Source organism: Polyodon spathula, chromosome 6, assembly GCF_017654505.1.
Source record: "Polyodon spathula isolate WHYD16114869_AA chromosome 6, ASM1765450v1, whole genome shotgun sequence".
In the NCBI taxonomy this organism is placed as follows: domain Eukaryota; kingdom Metazoa; phylum Chordata; class Actinopteri; order Acipenseriformes; family Polyodontidae; genus Polyodon; species Polyodon spathula.
In genome coordinates this window covers 13,637,305-13,660,892 of record NC_054539.1, presented here as the reverse complement: position 1 = coordinate 13,660,892, position 23,588 = coordinate 13,637,305, and the positions used below count along the sequence as shown (strand labels likewise).

Below are 23,588 nucleotides of genomic sequence, written 5' to 3'. Positions count from 1 at the left end.
TAAAGACATTTGAAAAGACTAGCAGGGGGGTAGCAGGAACGTAGGGAGGTTTGTACAAGGTAGGAAAGTAGACAAGTCATACTTAGAAGATTGTCATATTAGACAAAAGTAAATATGGTAAATAGGAAGGCGCCTCTATACTGATTGCAAGTTTGTGTATGTACAGTAGATACCGTAGTTGACTTACGAAGGCATTTAGGAAGAGATCTATCCCAGAAGCCATTTGCTTGACAGGTCAGTACAGATGATCCGAGCAGGTAGAATCCTCGTTTACAGTGATACATTACACTGATTCTATAGCTGAAACTTTCAGGGTAATTCTGTTGTCCATGACGAATGGCATTTGCCACAAACCCTGGATCTGAACAGTTTACCACTAAAAAAATAAAAAATAAATAATGAATGAGACATTTTATACGTGACAAGAAAAAAACTAGAAAGGATATTCAACAACAGCTATGGGGCTATACTGTTGACAGGACAGCTACAACAGATTTTATATAAAAATATGCTACCCTCCAACAAACACTGAGTATAATTATATATTGTGGCATTTTTAAATCATCAACTAGGCATGCCAGATGGTAAAGAATTACTCATATTTAGCATTCAAAATGTTAAACACATTCTAAAATGACTGGTGAATAATGCTTTCCCTGAAAGTTGAAATCCATTCAGTATGTGTTAATGAAAAAGTAGCAAACGTAGCACTCTAAAAAAAAAATAAATAAAAAAATAAAAAAATACAGTATTATGAATGTTAACTTTAATACATGCAATTTGCCACTGAATATGAGCATAGTCATTTCTACACATTCCACCATACAAAACCATTTAAAGGTTTAATGTACTGTACATATATAGTATTTTTTGAAGGCAATACTAAAGTATTAAGAAAACCTGTGTGATCTATTGGTTATATGCTTTACTGATCACTGAATACTCCTTCAAGCAAATCGTTCTATATTCTATGCCTCCTTTGTCAGTGCTAGGACTTAAATGTGCACAAAAAAGCACAATAGAGGAAGTAAAAAATAACACTGCCAAGCACTCAACACACTTTCCAAAACTTCTAATGAATTTATAATACACAACTAAAGTAAGAATATACATTATATTTTCCAGGTTGAGCCTCTCTGGCTCAATCAGTTGAACTGGAGTATTTGCTTGTTGCCCTTCACTAGTTTAAATCCGGTCCAGAGGGAAAAAAGATTGCCTTCTCCCAGCGACAGCTGCCAAGAAAATGAGCTCTGGCAGTCTCAGTTTAGCCTCAAGAGAAAAGAAAAAATAGCCTTGATAATTTGGCACCTGCTATAGAAGTGTTATCGCTTAGTTTTATTGGAAAACATGCTTAGATAGTTTTATGAAGGGGTAAATGCTCATTTATAAATATGTTACTCTGAAGAACGGATAATGTAAGGTATGGAATGGATCAAAACACTGCCATAGTTTCAATATTAAATTAGGGTTGTCAATCGATTAAACATTTTGATCAGTTAATTTATGGGCATTAGTTGATTAAATCAGTAGATTAATCGATGCACATTTTTAATAGAAGTAACAATCTTATAGTGGCTGTCCTGCACAGCAATTCTAAAAAAAAAAAAAAAAATCTAGAATAAAAAAAATAAATACAAAAAAAAAGCCCAATGCGAATTTGGTCTTTTAAAAGCATTTTCATTGTTATTATTATTATTATTATTATTATTATTATTATTATTATAGTAAATGTAAGACATTTTCACGGAACAACCATTCTTTCGTGCCACAGTAGGTCACATACCTGAAAACACAAGACACAGAACCCGAGGCACTGAAGAGATTAAGCCGTTCTGAATCTTGTTAGAGGTACCCAAGAATTCTGTAGCTATTGACAAGTGATTGATTAACATGCTGTCGTAGTCAGAAATCAGAGAAAGTAATTCCACATAATTACCTCTATTTGAGAAATTGGTGCCTTTATCGTGCCCTCTCAATGCCAGTTCTTGCTTGCCAAGGCAAACAACAGAATTTTAAGAATCTCACGATTTTTTCTTACTTGCTCAATGTGATGTATTGTATCCCTACGCTTCTGCTCATCCAGTTTAACATCAATCCGGGTTTGTCCAAAAGTTTTTTTGAGTGTTACAGTGGCTCGCAAGTGACTTTGGGAATACTCATGTTTTTGTGTTGACTTTGTTAGACATCCTAGATTGCTGTAGCCAGTGCTGTTCCATATCACCTTTTCTGTACTGAACAAAATACAGTTCCAGCAGTATACTTTTAATTGACAGCTACCGGTAAGACACGGATACCTTTCATAATTCGAATTTTGTAAGTAGCTAGTATATCCCTTCCCTTCCTGTGTCAGTTTGGGTATTTATGGTCATGGCCGTTACTAGTGATGAGGACACAAGAACTAGCATCCAGCAACATACTGCTAGTTCTTGTATTAACACAATATTGCCATTTGCCTCTGATCTTGCAAACAGCTTATGCAGTATTATCCTGTAGCAGCAAACACTACAATACAGTAAAACTTTCTGAACTCCCTTCATGGCAAATATAGTCAAGTTAACACTACAGAAGTGTATTCCGCTGGTTGGCTGACATGCAAGACCAGTACAGAAGTGTTGATTGGCTAATATGCAACAGCGGAAAAAAGTCTTAGTTGGTTGCTAGGAAACCAGTTCAGAATGTTCAGACAAAGGCAAAAGAGGAAATGAGGGATCATTTGGAGTGAAAAGTTCCAATAATAATACATGAACGTACCTGTTTCATAAACTAAAATAGTTATTTTTTTAATTTGGGGTCACAACCCATAGTTAGAGAAAAGCTGTCTCGTTTTAGATTTTGATTTGTCTACTTTTGGGATGTATTTGTTTTATGCCTCTAGTACTACATTTTTTAAAAATAGCCAATCTACTTCTGTTAGTTTCTGTTTCATTCCTTCACAGTTTCCCTTTTTAATATTGATTCTCCGTTGTGTTTTTCTTCCAGATTTAACACCTGGGCTTGATGTCTATTTTTGACGTATCGCGCTACCTCTCCTTCTCTTCTGTCCTGCCTGTCTTTCCTATACAGTGTATACCCATTAATATTATATTTGTCTCCGTCACTCTCGGATAACCAAGTTTCTGTAACACCTATTACATCGTAGTCATATCGTAGTCTCTCCTGTTTTTTGTTGTTTTCTCCCCTTTATAGTTTAAATTCTTAACACCTTCAACAGTTTATGTCCTGCCTCCGCTCACTTATGATTGGACTGCCACAGAGAAAATGAAGAGCTTCTATTGTTGATTTTATTTCATATAAAAAATTCTGCATGATTAAATTTAAAAAAATAAAAAATCTGCAATCAACTCTTTAGTTGATTAATCGGTCTGATTAATCTGTTAATCCTTGCAGCCCTAATTAAAATCCAACAAACCTGACATTTGGCCTCATTTTTAAAGTAAACAATACACTAAACAGACTCACACATTGGTAGTTTTCAAAAAAATACAGAAAGATACAACTCTTGCATACTTTTTGTAAATCAAGTAGACAATATATTTACAAGTGTGGTGATAATCGCTTGGTCATTGGTACTCTCTATGGTGGAAATAACTAACAGTAGGATGCCAACATTGTTGTGATGCAGGTAGTGTGTGTCCTTACTAAAATGTTTCATTCTAATTCTGCTGCATGTTATGTCACTGTACCTTAGTGTTATCTTTTACATGAAACCTACATTGTATTGTTCATGGCATGTTATACTTATTTTAATCATCAAAGCCACCCTTGAAGGAAGGCCATAGGGACAGTCGATAGTTGTGACAGGATGGCTGTGTCTAAGGTGGTCAAGAGGGAGGAAGGAGATGCAGAGCTGAAATGCAAAGTTTTTTTTTTTTTTTACAAAAAGACAGCTCACAGAGCCAAAATAAAAATGTTAAACAAAAGTCACGCATCACAAATAACCAAAAGAAAATCCCTCACCCAAGTCTTGCACTATCACATGAGTTTTTAAATCTAAACAGAGGAATGTGTGTGCCTCCCTCTCTCTCTCTCTCTCTCTCTCTCTCAAACCTTCCCTCGCAATGGAGCTTCTAGCTCCCTTTTTATATTCCTTGGCTGTTCCCAATTAGCACCAATTATCACATATGTATTTGGCAGGGATAGGAATGAACTTCATCCCTGCCAACCACCACCACCAACATACAAACAAAGCATTTAAAAGCAGGGCTCTGCCCTGCCACAGTGGTCATTGAACAAACCAATTCTTCTTTGCTGATGAAATTATCTTTACTAACACACATTTCTTGTAGTAATTTCCATGGCCATGTCCCTAAATGTATGTTTACCTTTAAAGGAATTGTATCTCCAGGTGTCTTTACAGCAACCACCTCTGTAGAGAGACCACCTGTCATGAGCGACTATCTTCAGAGGCCACATAATGTTTTTCCATTACAATTTAACTGTGAAGAGTGACCACCTGTCATCTACAACCAGCGACCACATTTTCTTACTCTCATCCATAAAAAGAAACCTGTAGGAGGAACCGATCTCCGCTTATCAGTCTGTGTTTCTTTGAAATTTCCAGCAAAAGATTTTTTCTTTTGCTCGTTACAGTTTCTGTATTATATGGCTTCAAACTCAACATGAACCGGAATCGAACTTGAACAAACAGGAACTTGAGCTTGAAAGAAAGATGTGAATGCGTTGAAATATGTACACTACTGCAAGTTACAGTTTAAAGCTAAAAGAATTCAACATGGAAGCGAAAAAAAAAAAAAAGCAAACCCAAAGTGGTTTTTACCCTGCAGCAACATGTTAAAGCAACATCACAGCTAGAAGCCAGTACCAGTTGCTGTCAAGTTGCCGAATAATTTTGGGTTGGAAAAACACGAATCCAAAACCTGTTACGACGGAAGACAGAAATCATTGCCGATTATGAGTCAAATGAAAATTGTTCAATGAAAATTAAACGTGCGAAAACTGGAAACGAAGACGTTAACTTGCTCACTTACAAGTGGTTTAAATCCACTGTTGCCCGTCATGTATCTCTGGTCCAATGTTAAAAGCGCAAGTCCTGAATTTAAAATAAATACTACTGCATTAATAAACCCACCAAGAGATTTGAAATACAGTACACTACTGTAATGTATACAGTACGTAACTTTCATTTAAAAGGCGCTTCAAAATTAACATGCAATATCTGTCACAATAGTAGCATTTCTGTACATCGTAAAAGTGCCCATTTTACAGCAAACCTTTGAAGCGAGACCACCTCTTACAAGCGACCACTTTTGATAACTCCCATGATTTGTCACTCTTGCCAGGTTTTACTGTATTTAACAATAGTTACTGCATGTACTAGTGTTTCCTTCTATTTCATTAGTATGTTAATAAATGTGTACTAGTTAACTTTGCTGCTCTCTGGATACAGTCCTGCACTTCCAAGGGTTTTCACTTTGTAATTTAAAGCTTAGGTCTACTACATGAATCACAAACTCATGGTTTTGAGCAACACAATATGGTTTAAACTATTTGCATTTATAATGTACTGCGTTTAGGTGTCAGGGGGATACGGTTCAATTCCTTTTCGATTCATTATTATTTAATTTTGTAATATAAAGTGTAAAAGGCAAACTGATTTTTTTACTCATGAAAAAAGCCAATTTCAAGACAATAACACTGTATTAATGCAATACTGCTACAGCACAAAGGAAAATTACCCCTGTGATTTTTTAAAATGTAATTTTAGTATGGCATCCTTTAAGACATCTGTACTGTCAACTGAGAAATATTCCCCTGAAGCATACACTGAGACCTACTCATTCAAAACCTATTAAAGGGATTTTGGAGACAAGCTTTTAAACATATGAACAAGCTTGCAGTACAGCTTTTCCTAATCTATAACATCAATCACGTAATAAGATGTCTCCATTTACAAGTTTAATGCAGCAATTTTTTTTTATAAGTGCTGTTAACATGGGTGTAACACAGTTACTTTTTTTATCTTTGTAAAAACACACATGCTTTTAAATCTCCTAATCAGCTGTTAGCCCATATAGTGCAGTTACTGTAGAAACAGATTCTAATTGGATAGAGTTGGACAAAAATTAGAAACACTATCCATAGCACTGCTAATCGGGCATAGGGCCACCGCACGCTGTAAGATGTTTATATTCTTCAGCAAAGTCTATTTTTTTTCAGAAAGTCCTATCCCATCTCCCTGTGAAACATAATTCATTTGTGTAGTCTGGGATATAAATGTAACTGCCAAGTATGTAGCTACATCAACCCTCTATTAAAGCCTGTCAGACCAGCTGTCTTGACATTCATGGCTGAGAATGACTTGCATTAGGGAGATGCAGCTTTTCTGTATTTTAGGATACATGGCAGGAATGCTATATGCATAATACGTCGGTCATGGGAGGGGCAACATCAAGATAGACATGTGTCAAAATGTTAGGCATCTAACAGGGTTGAAAAAAGAAAATTCTGGAATCAGTAGGAGTAATGCTCAGTTGAATCCTGCTGCTAATACATGTGGTTTACTTTAGAGATTAGACATTGTACATGGAAATTGTAACACTGAAACTAGAAAACGAATGTATAGTACATCATATACATATATACATATACATCAAGTTTGAAATAAATTATGAACGTTTGGAGCTAGCAAATGACTGCTTATGGAATTTATTTTCAAAGTTTAGAAAATGTTACCTCAGTGTACATTTTATCATTCTTGACTACCCATTGTTATGGAATTGTATTATTATAGCATCATTGCTTTAGAGCAAATATTTTACCTTGACAGTAACAGAACAGTACAAAAATAATGTTAAAAATAAATAATTGCACACAGAAATAAAGAAAGAAAGTACTCATATAGTACATACCTCTACATGTTGGTAGTGGGTTGCTCCACTGACCACTTGCCCGACATTGTGCTCTTGATGCACCTTGTAAAATATACCCTGTATTGCAGGTAAAGTTAACCATGTCATTCAGATTTAACTCATTTCCATTGGTTCTGCCATGAGTAGGGTTGCCAGGGTGACCACATGTTATAGCTGTAAAAAAACAAAGTGTAATATTGTACAAAATTTAAAGTAAAACATTTCCCCCTTCATTTTGTGAACAATGACGCAACAACATACATTACATATTTATTTTTCAATAGGGTATTTTTACTAAACATGTTGCCAATTGCATAAAAATCTGGAAATGCAGACAAAGGATTTCATTAAAATGTCTTCATTTGAAGGGAGTGCAAAGTTTTGCAGCGACTACTATCTCACTAGTTTTCTAGTACACTCACTTCAAAACATGGGCCCTAGTTGTACAAGGGATTAAAAGAGACTAATACTTACGAACACAAACTGCTGCTTGCCCTGACCACTTGTGGTCCTGTTGGCAAATCCTTACCGAAGTACCAACAAGTCTAAAGCCAAGGTAGCACTGGTAGACCACTGTGTCACGGTAACTGAATCCATCTCCACTGATATGTCCATTAATGATTGGCTCAGGAGAACCACAGTGGCCAGCTAAAAATATAATATATACATATAGACATATGGTTAGAGTCCAGAACCCATGCCCAGTCCATTCAATTGTGACAGCAATTAAATACATAGACAAACTGCCCCTTCACATGATGCATTTGAAAAAAAGAATTTGCCTTTTTGCATTCTTTCTATCTGACAAACAATATACACATAGTACTACTGCGAAGTAATGAGGTCATTTCATTTGAATATGGACACATGAAGAAGAATCTCTTGTACAGTTTCATAAATTAAAAAATCATATCCACCCTAACATTTCAGTGGATTTAAGGGGGACAAAATCTGAAATTGAATTATTGGTTAAACTTGCTCAAGGATCTATCAGATCTTTACTTGAAACCCACTGATATGCATCATTACCTACATGTCATCTGCACATCCTACCTACACTAAAAGAGCCATTCCAAAGGGACTGGGTATAGGGATAAGAATATATCTGTTCTGATGAAAATGACTACAAAAACAAGAAAGGAATTAAAAATACCTCTTAAGAAAAAAGGATACAAAGAATTGAGAAAAGTTGACAAACTCAATAGGAATCAACTACTTGATAAGAAAAATATTTAAAAAATTGTTTGGAAGCAATACATATACTTCATTCAAAATGAAAAACAATATTTCAGTAGCACCGATCGTAGCTTTTAGAAGGGATGCAAATTTAACACAGAAAATAACCCTACTTTTATTTTTTTATTTTTTAATAAGCATTTTTGCCAGTTTGTTTTATTTGTATCAAATATTTTAGTGCATAAATCACATTGGACACATTATGATAATATATTTGTTTACACCTCACAGAAGGTAAGATAGTATTGTTAGAGATAATGTGGTCACTCATTCTACTTTATAACCCAGAACAAAGTGTTAGGGTATATTCAATCATAAGTCCTTATACATATTTATGTGATTTTAGTGGTTTCCTGTGACAAAAGCATACATCAATAGAAAATGCTTTTACAATGGTATTAAATAAGAATGCTGACTGAAGAATCTGTTTTACAATTAAATAACTGAATTTAAAAAACCTATATATACAGATGGACACACCACTGATGACAACAGGTTGTGGAATGTATCACTCCAATATGGCTAAAACTGAGAAAACAATAAAAAGAAATGAAGAGTTAAACAGTGTCAAATGACAAGGGACGATAACCAAAAATATTAAAGGGGTACAGTTAAACAGACTTAAAGAGTAAGTAGCGGGGTTCCGAAAAATATAACGTTATATGTCCCCTCTATTTAAACAACATACCTGTGTGACAGAGACAGAATGATTCTTGATGATAAATTTCCCTCCCGACCTGTGAGGGTACTGTGTAAAGGGAACAGAGTGCCATAACTGGATGGCCAGACAATTCATTCCCAGGGTTATGTGGAAGTCGGCCATATAGAAAGGGGGCGGAGCTTTGGTACACCAAGTCATCAACCAGGAAGGGAAACGATGTGGCAGCTGCAGATTGGAGGAGCGGTTGCAATCGTTAACCAAGGGGGCGTGATTGATGGTACAAAAGCGGACGAAGCAAGGTAATCTGTTCCTTTGTATGGTTAACGCTTAACCAGAAGGAGAACTGTATTGTTATCGTGAGTGTTTTGTTTGTTTTGTTGTGTCTAAAATCTACTTGTTTGTTTTTATTAGACGGCTAACATGATCCGGAGCTGTCGTTACAGGCCAGCTCTAAACCCGGACAACACTTGTTGACGATTAATTGTAGTTTCACCACGAGCACTACAGCACTCACTTTGGACTTCTGACTGTGTTTGAGTTTATTGTGTGTGTTTAAATACTGCATTTATTATTTCAGGACTGAACCCGTGGATTTAAATGGAGCAATACACATCATTGTGCATTGTCTGTTCTCTTTATTGTTTACTGTTGTCATCAGACTTTGGATTATAAATAAACCATCATGTCACCAGTACTTTGTTGTTTGTCCTTGTCTTCAGCACTGCAAACCACTTTGCCACAATCTGTTAACATCCTGAAAACTTTTTACACTTACAAATTTAAACACCCTCGTCACTTCCCCAGCTTCATTGGGTTGTGTCTCTTCAAGAATACAGGTAGGGAAAAAAAATGTACGCCTACAAGCAGTGATCAGAGAGAGGACAAACCTCTGATCTCAAACCAGAGTGCACTAGGCAGGCACCTTGAAAAGACCTTTGAGAGACAGAGTTTAAATTTATAAGTGTAAAAACTTAAGGTTGTTTACAACGAAAATAAAAATTACAGGTACATAATTTAAAAAGTTGTAGCAACACGTGGGGACGTATAACGCTGCATTTTTCGGAACTCCGCTGCTTACTCTTCAACAGCCATGCAATTTAGAAACAATAACTGAATCTATGTTTAACTATATTTTTACCTAGACATCTAGTGTCTGTTCCACTCCACAATCCGTTGGCCTGACACTCGCGTACATGAGCTCCTGTAAGTGTGTAGCCGGTGTTACATGTAAAGATTGCTGTGGCTCCATATGTGGTTAAGGTACCGATTCTGTTGCCATTTGGTGGAGAAGGCAGCTCGCCACATGAAATCACTGCAACATAATGGTACAGTTAATATTCAACAATAAACACTTATAATATGCAAACATACAATCACTAGATTGGACAAGTATTATTTCTTACGCGAGCCACTAAAACTGCACTTGTGCAGGGCAGTGGCAATATAAAAATGATCAGATTACGTTGCAATATCACATGATTTTACTACAGTTCTCTATAATAATGTGCTCCCACAAATTGTGTGTCCTTCATGCTACCTTGCTAGCTTTCTCCTGCGCGGTGACAAGGACTCACTGTCGACTTACATCAGCCCAATAAAGTAAAAGGAGCCCTGCTCTTCATTCAGTTTCAGTCAAGCACAGGCAAGCAAGCAATACTACTTGACGGGGTGTGCGTCGTTGTGTAGTATGTCACAATTGTGGTGTGTGCTTTCAGAACCTCCAAGAAGTGTGTATATAATTGCAGAAACATATGTCTGCACATCCTGGAGTGTGTTATCAGGCTTATAAAGAATATGAAATGTCTAAGAAATTAATATGAGGTCATACAATATGAGTTTTACAGGTACAGTACATATTTTTGTATTTTTACACTTACATTTTATACCATATTATTTTTCTCTTTGCTGCAGATTGATTAATAGTTATGCATTTTATAAGTTCTGCATAACTTATATTTTATACGTTCTGTGTAAACTAATTGTAAAATTAGTTTACTCAATGGAATCACTAAAATAAGATATTTTACATTAAAATGCCAGCACTAAGACATCAGTTTCAGTATGTATTCAATATCAGCTAATTGAATGTGTTTATTGAAAGTGGTGCTTGCTTTGTATTTAAAGTTTAATTAACCAGCTGGGGAGTTGCTTCATTGTATAACACTAGAAGGACCGGAGATATACTCATACCTAGAAGCCCCCGCAGCAGTCTTTCTGACGGCTGTATTCAAAACACTGTAAATAGTATAACTAAAGGAGAAACAGCTGGATGTAATTTGTTTTTTTTTGTTTGTTTTTTTACATATATATATATATATATATATATATATATATATATATATATATATATATATATATATATATATATATATATATACACACACACACATACAGTGCTGTGAAAAAGTATTTGCCCCCCTGTCTGATTTTCAGCTTTTTTGCATATTTTTGACACTGAATGTTATCAGATCTTCAACCAAAATCTAATATTAGATAAAAGGGACACTGAGTGAACAAATAACACAACATTTTGATACTTATTTCATTTATTTATTAACACCCAATGCCCCTGTGTGAAAAAGCAATCGCCCCCTTCGACTCAATAACTGGTTACGCCACCTTTAGCAGCAATAACTGCAACCAAACGCTTCCTGTAGTTATTGATCAGTCTCAAACAGAGCCCTAGAGGAATTCTGGCCCACTCCTTCATGCAGAACTGCTTCAACTCAGTGACATTTGTAGGTTTTCAAGCATAAACTGCTGGTTTCAGGTCCTACCACAACATCTCATTGAGGTTTAGGTTTGGACTTTGACTAGGCCATTCTAAAACTTTAAATTTCTTGTTCTTCAACCATTCTGATGTAGACTTGCTTGTGTTTTTGGATCGTTGTCTTGCTGCATGACCCAGCTACACTTCAGTTTCAGTTTACAGACGGATGGCCTGACATTCTCCTGTAGAATTCTCTGATACAGAGCAGAATTTATGGTTCCTTCAATGATGACAAGTCGTCCAGGTCCTGATGCAGCAAAGCATCCCCAAATCATGACACTACCACCACCATGCTTGACCGTTGGTATGAGGTTCTTACTGTGGAATGCAGTGGTTTTCGCCAGTCATAATGGGGCCCATGTTGGCCAAAAAGTTTATTTTTGACTCATCTGTCCATAGAATAATGTTCCAGAACTCTTGAGGATCATCCATGTGCTTTTTGGCAAACTTGAGATGAGCATTAATGTTCTTCTTAGTGAGCAGTGGTTTCCTCCTTGCTACTCTGCCATTATTCCCATTTTTACCCAGTGTCTTTCTGATGGTGGAGTCATGAACACTGACTTTAGCCAAGGTGAGAGAGGCCTGCAGATCCCTGGACGTTGTTCTAGGGTTCTTTGTGACTTCCTGGACAATTTTATGCCTTGCTCTGGAGAGATTTTGGCAGGACGGCCACTCCTGGGAAGATTCACTACTGTCCCAAACTTTCTCCATTTGGACATTATGGATCTGACTGTGCTTTGGTGGAGCCCCAGAGCCTTAAAGATGGCTTTGTAACCCTTTCCAGACTGATAGGCATCAACAACTTTTTTTCAGAGGTCTTCAGGAATTTCTTTTGATCGTGGCATGATGTGCCTCTAGTGCTGAAAACTTCACTCTGATGTTAAGGGCCAAATTTAGTCAGATTTATATTGGGCAGGGCTGGTCCAAATCAGGCCTAATTATTAACCAAAGTATTCAAACAGCTGACCCTAACTATGCCTTTAATTGGGTTGAGTTAACTAGGGGGCAATAACGTTTTCACACCTGAAGATTGCATGTTTGATTACCTTGCACACCAAACAAATGAAAGAAGCACCAAACTTTGGAGTCATTTTTTTCTTTCAGACTCCCTCTATATACTACTACAACCCACAAAAAGATCTGACCAAATTCAATGTGACAATTGTTCAAAAATGCAGAAAATCAGACAGGGGACAAATACTTTTTCACAGCACTGTATGTGTGTATGTATGTATGTATGTATATATATATATATATATATATATATATATATATATATATATATATATATATATATTATAAATAAATAAATAAACATCATCAATCGGTTCACAACATACTCTACATATTTCTAAAACTGAAATGATAGAATGCATTTTTTCCTTTTCAACAGCAATCGGTTTATTATCAGATGAGCAAAATCAACTGAACAACGTAGATAAATAAACTTAGAAAAAATAACATTCTACAGAAGCGCACAGCACAATAATTTAATTTTCTTTTTTTCAACAAAAGGGTATTTATTCCTTTATCTGAGTCTAAGGCTGTTCACAACCAACACAGATAATGTGCTTCTCCACGCCGACTTTCTGCACAGGGCACAGCTGTCCAAAGTTTTATTTTTATTGCACTTGCCTACCTGGCATTGGTGTCTCTTGTGGCTCTCAACAGGGCTGCCAGCTTCAGCTGTGGGTACACGCTTGGCAGTCTCCCTTTGTTGCAAATGCTTCTTGCGAAGTTCCTGTACTAACTGTAAAATATATTCTGTCCTTGGTAAATTCTTCTCCATGCATTCTTAGTAAAGTACCCAAAAGTGATGGTTGCTAGGTCCAATACATTTTAAAACACCTGAAGAGACCACAGTCGGGAGCCAGCTTTCACGGAATACTTTCGTGCCATCTGATCCAATACATCAACTCCAAATTTTGTTGCGTAGTAAAACTCCACCGTCTCTGGTATTTATTTTCACTAGTCCTGATGCTAATTGACCGACCAAAGCAGCGTAGCTGGCAAGCAGGCGCCAGCCTTCAAAATACTGGTTTAAAACAATAGTCTGTCAGTCATTCACTCAGGCAGAGAGTAGAGACTAATCTGATTACAGCTAAACACATTGCGGACTGATAAATAAAAATAATAAAGTAGAATACTGTTCTGTATAATCAAAATACAATTGTTTTCTGTGTGGCCGTCAATGTGACTGCTCCCGGGACTTTTAGGCATAATGTAATATTTCTCCTTTAATTCTGCACTCCCGCGTTTCATGCTTTGTGAGAAGATTTAATACATACGGACAGAAAGGTACATGAGCGTGCAGCCCTATATGTGTTACACGGCTGGAGGAAATTACATTTTAAAACCAAAAACCACCAAAATGACCGCGGCGAGGCTTCAAGTGATAATTGTCACCTTTTCTTCTGCATTTCCAAACAAAACTCTGAGTTACTGTAAGAACATGAAAGATACTGACTTGCAGAATTCAAGTGTGCTGTTCAACTAAAATGTTTGGTTAGAATTGTAATTGCAATTTCTTTTTCTGAAATGGAAAGAAAAACTCATAAATTACAGTTCTGAAGTTAACAGAAAACAATCGGAATGAATCTAACTTTAAATGCTACATCTTAAGCGTTTTTTTTTTTTTTTTTTTTTTAAACAGTTTTTTTAAAATTTGTTTCACAATTGTATTTGGTCATTGTTTCTTGAGTTAATGGCCATAAGGAGTAAACATCTTTGAGAATCTAGCCCTAGGTTATAATATATCATAATATGTTGGATTAAAGTTTGATCTTTGCAAACACACTTCTAACCTTGCAAATTCGGGTAGAGAGCACATACCTTAAAAAGTCAATAGTGGCTTGTTAGGAGAAAGATCAGATCTTTGCTGAAGTTGTTAAATTACCAGGCTTCCATTTAGCTGGTGCGATCAAATTTTAAGACCCATGCTCTAACAGGGATTGCCTTTTAATGCAATCTACATTTAAAAGCCATATCAAGTCAGGTGTTTTGCTGTTCCAAAACTCCATTATCATTAAACTGATTTTACAGCTTGTTTGCTGTGACTGCTGACCATTTCACAGATACATTCCAGTCTCATTTCACATTAAACACAAATTGATGGTGACTGTAAGAAAATGGCAATTAGCAGAAGATAAGGTGACCATTTACGTGAACTTAAGTTCTTTGAGAAGTTTTACCCTACAGGAAGATAACACTGAACTACTGAGTACAGGTCTAATAATTTATATATACGGCAGCACTTGTTCTGAAAAAACTGCTATGCTAAATGCTTCTAATGGAAAGGGCAAGTTTAGGTTAAGTTGCTCTGTACTTCATCATCATTACTGGTATAAAAATACCAGGAAGAAATGTTTTATGCTGTAGTTAGACTGCTTAAAAGTGTGGTGTGTTTGGGAGTTAAAGTGTGCCGTACAGTGATGCCCCTGACACACCACAATACAAACTGGTCAAACCATTTTTTTAAATATATAAAATGATTTTATCTGTATTATCGATATAAGACCTTTACATTATGAACACACTATTATCTTATTTAGGGTAAGTATGAACACAACAAGGCCAATATGCATTAAACTTACCATCTCCTTTATCGTGCCAGTAATAGTGTTTAACATGACAGTATTTCACTGGGTGATGCACAAATGCCATTTACTGACAAAAGACACCACTCATCGCAACGCTACAATAAGGTGCCCTTAGAGACCAATTTTCTCATTAACATATTATTCATATGATTCACACATCTGTATTGTGCCGTTGACCCTTACCGGCGTCATATTTAGCACATGCCTCAGACCAGGCGGAGAATGAAATGTATCTTAATGGTATCATTTCCTAGCACAATTTCTGTGTTTAGGAACGTGTAGTTATAGCTATAACACAATAAAACTATGTAATTTATCGAATAATTAGGTAATTTAAGTATTAAAAAAACAACCACACACACACACTATTTTCCATTCCTATGTTGATCACTGTCCTTGAGCAGAAAGCTAGTAATTAATTTTACATCTACATATAGAGGCAGCTCAAGTCATTTTAAAGTAAATTATTGTATTTTAGAAGTTCCCCAAATGCATGTGTGTTTTCTGTTTACAGCTATGGCCATAAGTTTTACATCAACCTATAAAATTGACACATTTTTCTTCATAAAGTCGAATGAAACCTGCTTAATAATATTACGTTAACATTGAATTATATAAAGTTTTGTAGTTTTCCAATTATATTTTATGAAAAATGGGGTGAAAAAAAATTGACATTTTGAAATCTAACGTGAAATACTGTACAATGACTTCCAGTAGATTTTTGCTATATCATTTTGATGTTTCTATGATTACATGATGTTGAATAAAATATCAAAATTACGTTCATATGTTTTTTGTTTTGTTTTGTTTTTTTAAATTATGTCTCAATTCTACAATCCTAGGTGATGCAAAAGTGCTTGCCATAACTGCTGAAAAATACATATTCGTGTCAAAAAGGATTGCTAGTTACTTCAATAAGTTGTTGTGGCAGGGTAGGGCCCTGCTTATAAATAGTGTTGTGCTGTTTTGGTGGTGGTTGGCAGTGATAGGGTTAATTACTGTCCCTGACAAAAACGACTGATGAACAACTGGTGCTAATTTGGAGCAGGGCTCCATTAGTGGGAGGGAGTTGTTGGAGTATTGTTGGTAAAAGCTCAGTGAAGACTCTGCCCAGCCTGGACAAGTTTTGTGGTGCTTTTTTTGTCCTTTGAGCCCTTTTGTTTGTTATTTGTGTTATTTAATAAATATCTGCACAATAGCACAGTTTAAAATCTGCAATCCCTTGTTGTTGGTGTACTTCTTCCTTGGCTGATGTCACCCCTACAGTCACAGTGGTATTTTAGTATCTAAAATTAAATTGCAAGACATATGTAATGTTTCTAATCCAATTTCGCTCTGAAACTGAGTAGTACTGTCTACTGGCAGGATTTTTTCAATCTAACTGTATTTATTTATTTTAGTTTAAATAAGCTTTTTGTATGGTAAGGTGTGCTGTGTCACTGTAAAATGTTAATAAATAAGAAATAAACATGACAATTAACACCTACAATAAACCGATGATAAACATACTCAGGTGTTTATTTTGGAAACACAATTAAACCAATCTACACACTGATTATAATTTAAACATGTAAAAAAAGAATGTTCTCCCAGTATAAATGCTTACGAATGGGTTATGCTTCACCTTGATCAAAAATGCATTAAAATAATTTTGAACAGGGATAGACCTTCCTGTGTTACAGGTAAGTACCAGATTCTGCCGAGCACCCAGGTTTGAATGATCGCCCCACCCCAACTCAACCATGCGCAAATAATGCCTGAGGGGAAATATCGTGGCTCACATGAATGGAAAAAAAAAACTGCCTAGTAGTTGCTCTGTGCATTGAATGATTCAGGGTTAGGGTATCTTCGTTTTAGATAACGAAGGATTTTGCCAGTTTCGGATCAGATGATACAGATTCTGCAGTCTGATTGATTACGCTTTCCTGTTGCTACGCTACAGTCCATCTTTTGGATTTCTAATATTTGATTTTTTTTAGCGTTTTTTATCTACAAATGTAGTTTTTCATGATGCAGTTTGCACTGGACACTGCAGCTTTAAAGTTTAATGAAAGGTTTTGTGAAAAGATTTGAAATGACAAAGCAGTGGACATACTGCAGCAGATTTGAATTGCATTTCACCAGTCATTAACTGCACTTCTTGATTATTTAGCGTGGCTGTGTGCTGTGCTCTGCCTTTGAATTTCAAGCATGCCTAATTGTAAACGTAATCTATCTACCTAATGCTAACGATAGTCCCTTTGCAATAATGCCTGTAATTTCACCCCTGCCTGAGTCAACATCAACCGAAGATTTGAACTGCTAGAAACAAGTCTGTTCCTGTATAATGAAAGGAAACGTGTGGTAACATTAGAGATCTTTTTTTTTTTTTTTTCTAAACCAAAAGTCAAATATCACAAACTGTGATATTTTGGACAACCTAGCTGTCTGCCTCCAGACATGTCCTGTAGCCATAATGTGATTATGACGGTGTGTGCCATTGACATCTTAAGTAGGGGGACACAGCTAATTTGTATACCTCTAGCAATTAGTTCGATACAATCTCTTGATAACAATCCGTGACGGTAAATCACATCTAAATCCATTACTGGCTGGTAAAATAATCAGACAGTAGTTTTATCAAATCTCATGTTAAATACTGCCCAGTATTTTTTTTTATTTTTATTTTTTTTAAAGGCTAAAAATTACCGCCATCTTTTATGCATATGGTCCTAACCGGAGTAAAAGTCAACAAACTTCTTTGTCTTTGACAAATGCAATGTTCAATGTGTGCTTTGAAACTGTTTTGATCTGCAATTTGGCAACACTTTCCCTTGTCTGTAAAGACATTGCAGGATTACATAACATAGATGTAATCTAGTATTAACAACAGATGTGGTCCTTACTTTTACAAGTTGGCTGTTCTTCACTTCCTCTCCATGTCCCATTAGCTAGGCACTGTATGGTTCTACGACCTTCCAAGTAATAACCAGGGCTGCAGCTTAGCAAGACCTGAGCTCCGTATTCGTTCGATGAACCAGAAATCACATGCCAGACTACATGCTCCGAAAGCATGGCTTCAATATTAGGACAACGCATAGCTGTGAACAAAGAACAGTTCAGTGTTAATAGTTCTCTCCATCCCTTTATTTCAGAGAAAATTAAGCTTTGGCTGAAATCTGAAATCTTCTACAAATCTTCCGTGCATAACAACAATATTTTTCACACCAGCTCAACATGAGTAGTTTATCTTGCTTTATTGGTATTACTGCTTGTGGTTCAATTTAAATATATATATAGTACTGGTGATACACATTGCAAAACAGTGATGGTTATGTCTTACTGTTTTAAAGTAATTTAAATTGTAATTCATTTCTGATGGCATTTGTTCCCCAGTGGTGTAGAACAGTTTTATATTTTTGCATCTGCAATTCTACTTGCCTAGCCAGAAGCAAGAGATCATCAAACTTTGAGTACATTAAGCAGAGTTGAGCGTAACTTGCCAGCTTTTATAAATTATCTTGCCACTGCTCGATGGACATTACTTTTGTATAACATCAAGGAAGATTAAAGGTCAATGAAATCTAGCAATCAGAGTAGAAACTCTAGATTTGTGACAGATCTTTGGTTAATGAATATTTTTAATAAGTTCATTCAAATTGGGCCCTGTGGCAGTATAATGTAGAGAGTAAGGGTTACAGTTGAACATTCAGAGGACTAGTTCTCCTGATTATCTGGTGTATGAATACGTCAGTCAATTGGGGGAGTGCACTGGCAAATTATTAACAATTTGGGTGATTGTCCCTTGCCAAATTAGGGTAATGATTTATGTTCTGTTATTGGATTTTTTCACTGACAGAAACTGCTTTCTTACTAAAAAAGTCTGATGTTCTTCAGAGTCCTTACAGATTCTCAACTTGGCTCAAGAGAGCTTCATGGTTTATAAAGAGTTACAATGTGTTGTTCACTAGTATTGATCACAGCAAAGCAATATCTCCCAGTTTACTACTGCTATATTGTTTTCTACTGGTGTACTTTTCAACCTCAGACTATATGCGTGATTGTGCATTTTATCTAAAACAATAAACACACACTCAAAAGATATTCAGTAACAGAAATTAAATAATAAATGATTGTTGTCATTTTTACCACCCTTGTTAAATAGCATACATTTAAAAGTGATAAGAAAGGGCTGCTGAATAAAATGATTTATCAGAAAGATTATTTTTAATGAAATGTTTAGAACAATAAACAACCATGCTGCCACGTTCAATAGCCTGTATCCTAGTTCCCTTGGCAACAAATAGCTGTGGAAATATATATTCCCATATCTATGTGTGTGAGATCACTGATCTTTTCTGGAATTCAGGAGCTTGACTCCAAACTCTGGATTGAAATGTCAAGGAGTTGGTCTGAATATACTGTATAGATCTCAAAAAAGTAGCAGTAAAAGGTTAACTTGGCTGCTCCACGTATCAGGAACATTATTTTGAAATATACAACTGCCATTCAGATTTCATGGTTCCCTCAGACATAAACCATCTGTGCCTTATTATCCCACTGAATATGGCACTGACCAAACCTTAATTGTTAAAAGTACAGTTCAGCACTATTAAACGTATTAAACCAATTGTGTGCACTGGACCTTTTCTAATTAAAAAGCCAGCAGAATAATAAACACTGAGCTAAACCTGAAGAACCTTATTCTAAAAGAGATGCACGTGGGACAGATGCAATCTTTTTTCTGTGTAAGACCAATTACCAAAGCCACAAACAGTGTTAATCTTAAAAGGAATTTCAGAGTAGCACAGTTTGAGTAAGACTATCTAATAGTCTAAAAAAACAAAATTACTAAAAACTAAATTTTACAGTATCTACCTTGCATTTATTCAAATCCAATGAAAAAATTACCAGGAGAATTACGGTTTTCCAAATTACTGCTAAGCGGATGCAGAGTCATGTTTTGTTTAATCAAAGAACAGTGTTATTTTGATGGCAGAATGGGTAGATGAAGAAATCCTGCTTCATGGCTTTGTAAAAAATAGTATGCATAGAGTACAGCAGGGGCATTTTAATCTGAAACCATCCATCTATGGTAAGGTAGTAAAGGCAGCACCAGGTCTGTCACCATTTCCACATAGCATTTAGCATATACTCCATCCTGCACTCTGGGGTTTTCTTTTACGGAGAATGGTAAATAAGGACTTCTCAGTGTTCCACAGTTCACCAATGGTACATTTTTCACAATGGTACAACAATATGCATTATTTTATTTGCTTTACTTTTGATATTATACAGTATATCTCCCCAGGTATTATTAAGCTAATTCAACTCATGGCATATAATATAATACAAATATAAAAAAAAAAAAAAAAAAAAAAAAAATCTAAAATTATTATTATTATTATTATTATTATTATTATTATTTATTATTATTATTATTATTATTATTAATGCTTAAATTAAAGGGTACAACAGCACTACAAGAAAAATAAAACAAACTATCCCACTTTGCTGTTCCGAATGTATTTGGTCATTGTATAATAATCAGCATGCATCTAAACGTTCAAATTTTCCTCAGCAACACAGTCTGATTGTGCACAGGGAACGCCCAAAATAATGCCAGACAATACTTCAACATCAGTCTGTTCAGAAACTGATAGGGAGATGGAATTTGTTGCCGAATTCGACTTTCCCACTCAACGGTGTGTAGGTGACTGTGCATGTGTTGTGTCAGGAAATGCAAATGAAAACCAAATACGAAGGAAGAAAAAATGATTATTTTTTTTTTTTTTTTTTTTAAGTCTGATCATCCTCAAAGACCTCATTCCTAAAGGAAGTGTATCATTTCCGAATCTCATTTGCTAGTTTATTTGATATGTGTCCATTCTGCAAACATTCAGAATGAGCAGGAGCTATATCTAAGACTTTGGGGACGTATATTGAAATAACACAGTGCTGCTATAATTGTAGGCAGGTTCCTTCTTTAGCTGGAAATGAGGTTTCTTTTCCCCGCAACCACTTACACAGCACAGACTGAAAGCAGGTACAAGTTCCTTCCTTATGGAAAATTAGACGGACCATGTTTGTGAGAGAGACTAGTGTGTTTCCATAGGGAGGTAATATAGCTTATACTACGCTTCATTGGGCATGCGCTGGTAGATCTCAGAGTACATGTGAGGGTACATGCGGAAGTCATGTTTTTTGGCTCAGAATGAGATGCTCGAGAACAGTGATTTTGGACATAGCAGTGTGGTATTATGCAGATGTTTGGGAGCGCATACATATTTTTATACAATGACCAAATACATTTGGAACAGCAAGGTTGGACAGTTTATGTTTTATTTTTCATGTAGAGCTGATGTACCCTTTAACACATCTTTTTAAAACTAATTTGAGGTTAAAGTTGAGAAACAAACAACTTGAGACCTTGAATTACACTACTTAGTTGTTTGGTTCAATTGTAATTATTATTATTGATATTCTTTTTTATACATGTTATTATTCTAAGCAATAATAATGCTTTAAACACTTACGTATACACAGTGGGGGTATTCCTTTGTTACTCCATGTACCATCTTCTTGACATACTGTTGTGGCTACACTATTTATTTCCAATCTGTAACCTTCATTACACTGGTACTGAATTTTGCTGCCAAAAGTGTACTGATTGCTGTAGAATGTTCCATTCCCTGGTGGTTCTGGAATACCACAAGACACAGCTGCAAAAATAAAAGTACATTAGAAGAAGAAGAAGAAGAAGAAGAAGAAGAAGAAGAAGAAGAAGAAGAAGAAGAAGAAGAAGAAGAAGGCATACAATGTTAACATTCTGCAAATATAATATACTATTTGGCAAATTTTGCTCTTCATCTTTCTTTCTGTCCATCTTTCTTTCTTCATAGACCCCATGAATTACACATAGGACTGACAGCCTACAGACAGACATTGCACACTGACCCTCTTTCAGAAATTACTTAAAAAGACAATATCTTCTACTTACTGAAACTATACAGTAATCAGTCAACAACAAAACAATAAAAACCTAAGTCAACAAAGACTACATCCATGGTATGATAAGCATCTTCTAAGAAAGTAGATGTTCAAGATAAGGGGTCTATTCAATTGATCTTAACAGTGGCAGATACAGTATAAATACTGACATCATTTAAATCAACAAAAGAAAAAACAAGGACTTTAAGAAAATCAATTCTAGTAGAGTGTGTGAGAGCCTTTTGTATTTTTGCCTTTAAAGTATGTATAATTACCTGGTTTGGTCCTAATTAAATTTTAAGCTGTGGCAGTGTTGAGGACAACTTAATTTACTCTATACTCTTCAAAAGTCAATTAAGTGTCAATGGGCTGGAAAAGCAAGTTATAGTGATGTATGTGTACAGCAGGAGGAATGTGTAACTTTCCCATCTACAGTTTATTCAATTTAGGGAAAAAAATGACAGTTGATATAGTTCAGGGCGGGGGGAGATAATAATCAAGTTGATATGAGGTTTATTCTAATGTAAAACTAATAGTATCTAAATTGATGCATCATGTGAAAATATGTGAATAACTAATAAAGTATAATTTTATAATTAAAAGTAAAATTAAATTTAGTTCCAACCAAAAAATATATAGCAAATTATTATTAGATGTTACCCTTTATAGGGAAGACTATAACAAAGAAAGAAACATAAATAGGGTCTATTTATTTTCCTACGTTTCTTAACTAAAACAAAGTATAGAACACCATAGTTTTCTTATTTATTCGATGGAAGCACTAGAGGCAATTATATTGGCAACAAAATCACTATTAATTGCATCCACAATACACAAGGCAGAGATAACTTAAGTGTTGACATGTTATGTAAATAACAATGTATCCCACAGCACCTCTGTGACCTAAAAAACAAAAAGACTGCTATTTTCTGCCCACAGCGTGATTAGAGTTAATTGCAGATCAGTCTATTTTGTTTTAAAAATAGCAGTAGAATTTAGTGGTTTTCACAATGAAGTACTCAAAGGTCAGGTTGAATGCAGAAGAAGCCAACGAGAAGTTGCTTATTATCAGTAAGGCAATGCATGTTACTTGGACTATTACACTGGAGAGTGAGGTCTGGAAGGATAGATGTCCAGTCAGGGAAATGGTAGGGATGTGCTTTTGGTAAATTTTTATGAACGTTTACATGCCTTGCAATGTCAGTGTTTAAACACACACACACTTTATATTACATTCTGATACTGACAGCCCAGGTTTTTCTAAGCAAATAAACCATAAATAAGCAAATAACGTTTTAACTTTACAAAGACTTAACTACAAAGTAAATAATAATAATAATAATAATAATAATAATAATAATAATAATAATAATAATAATAATAATAATAATAATAATAATATACACATCAGAGTATATATTGTATAACATGGCAGGGAGGGGTTTAATATCCTCCCTGCCAAAAACACAGTCTGCACTGGGCTG

General features: G+C 35.5%; 1 protein-coding gene across 1 annotated transcript in view; it reads right to left on the bottom strand.

The window, feature by feature from the left end:
* The window catches only part of LOC121316645 (CUB and sushi domain-containing protein 1-like), a 179,747-nt gene that overhangs the window by 30,845 nt on the left and 125,314 nt on the right, over nucleotides 1-23,588 (bottom strand). Inside the window, exons 43-48 of the mRNA XM_041251686.1 lie at nucleotides 21,651-21,836; nucleotides 18,021-18,215; nucleotides 9,905-10,078; nucleotides 7,344-7,517; nucleotides 6,870-7,043; nucleotides 188-376 (exon numbers count right to left, since the gene is read on the bottom strand). Coding sequence (XP_041107620.1) covers nucleotides 188-376; nucleotides 6,870-7,043; nucleotides 7,344-7,517; nucleotides 9,905-10,078; nucleotides 18,021-18,215; nucleotides 21,651-21,836 — 1,092 coding nt within the window. The remainder of the gene's footprint in view (nucleotides 1-187; nucleotides 377-6,869; nucleotides 7,044-7,343; nucleotides 7,518-9,904; nucleotides 10,079-18,020; nucleotides 18,216-21,650; nucleotides 21,837-23,588) is intronic.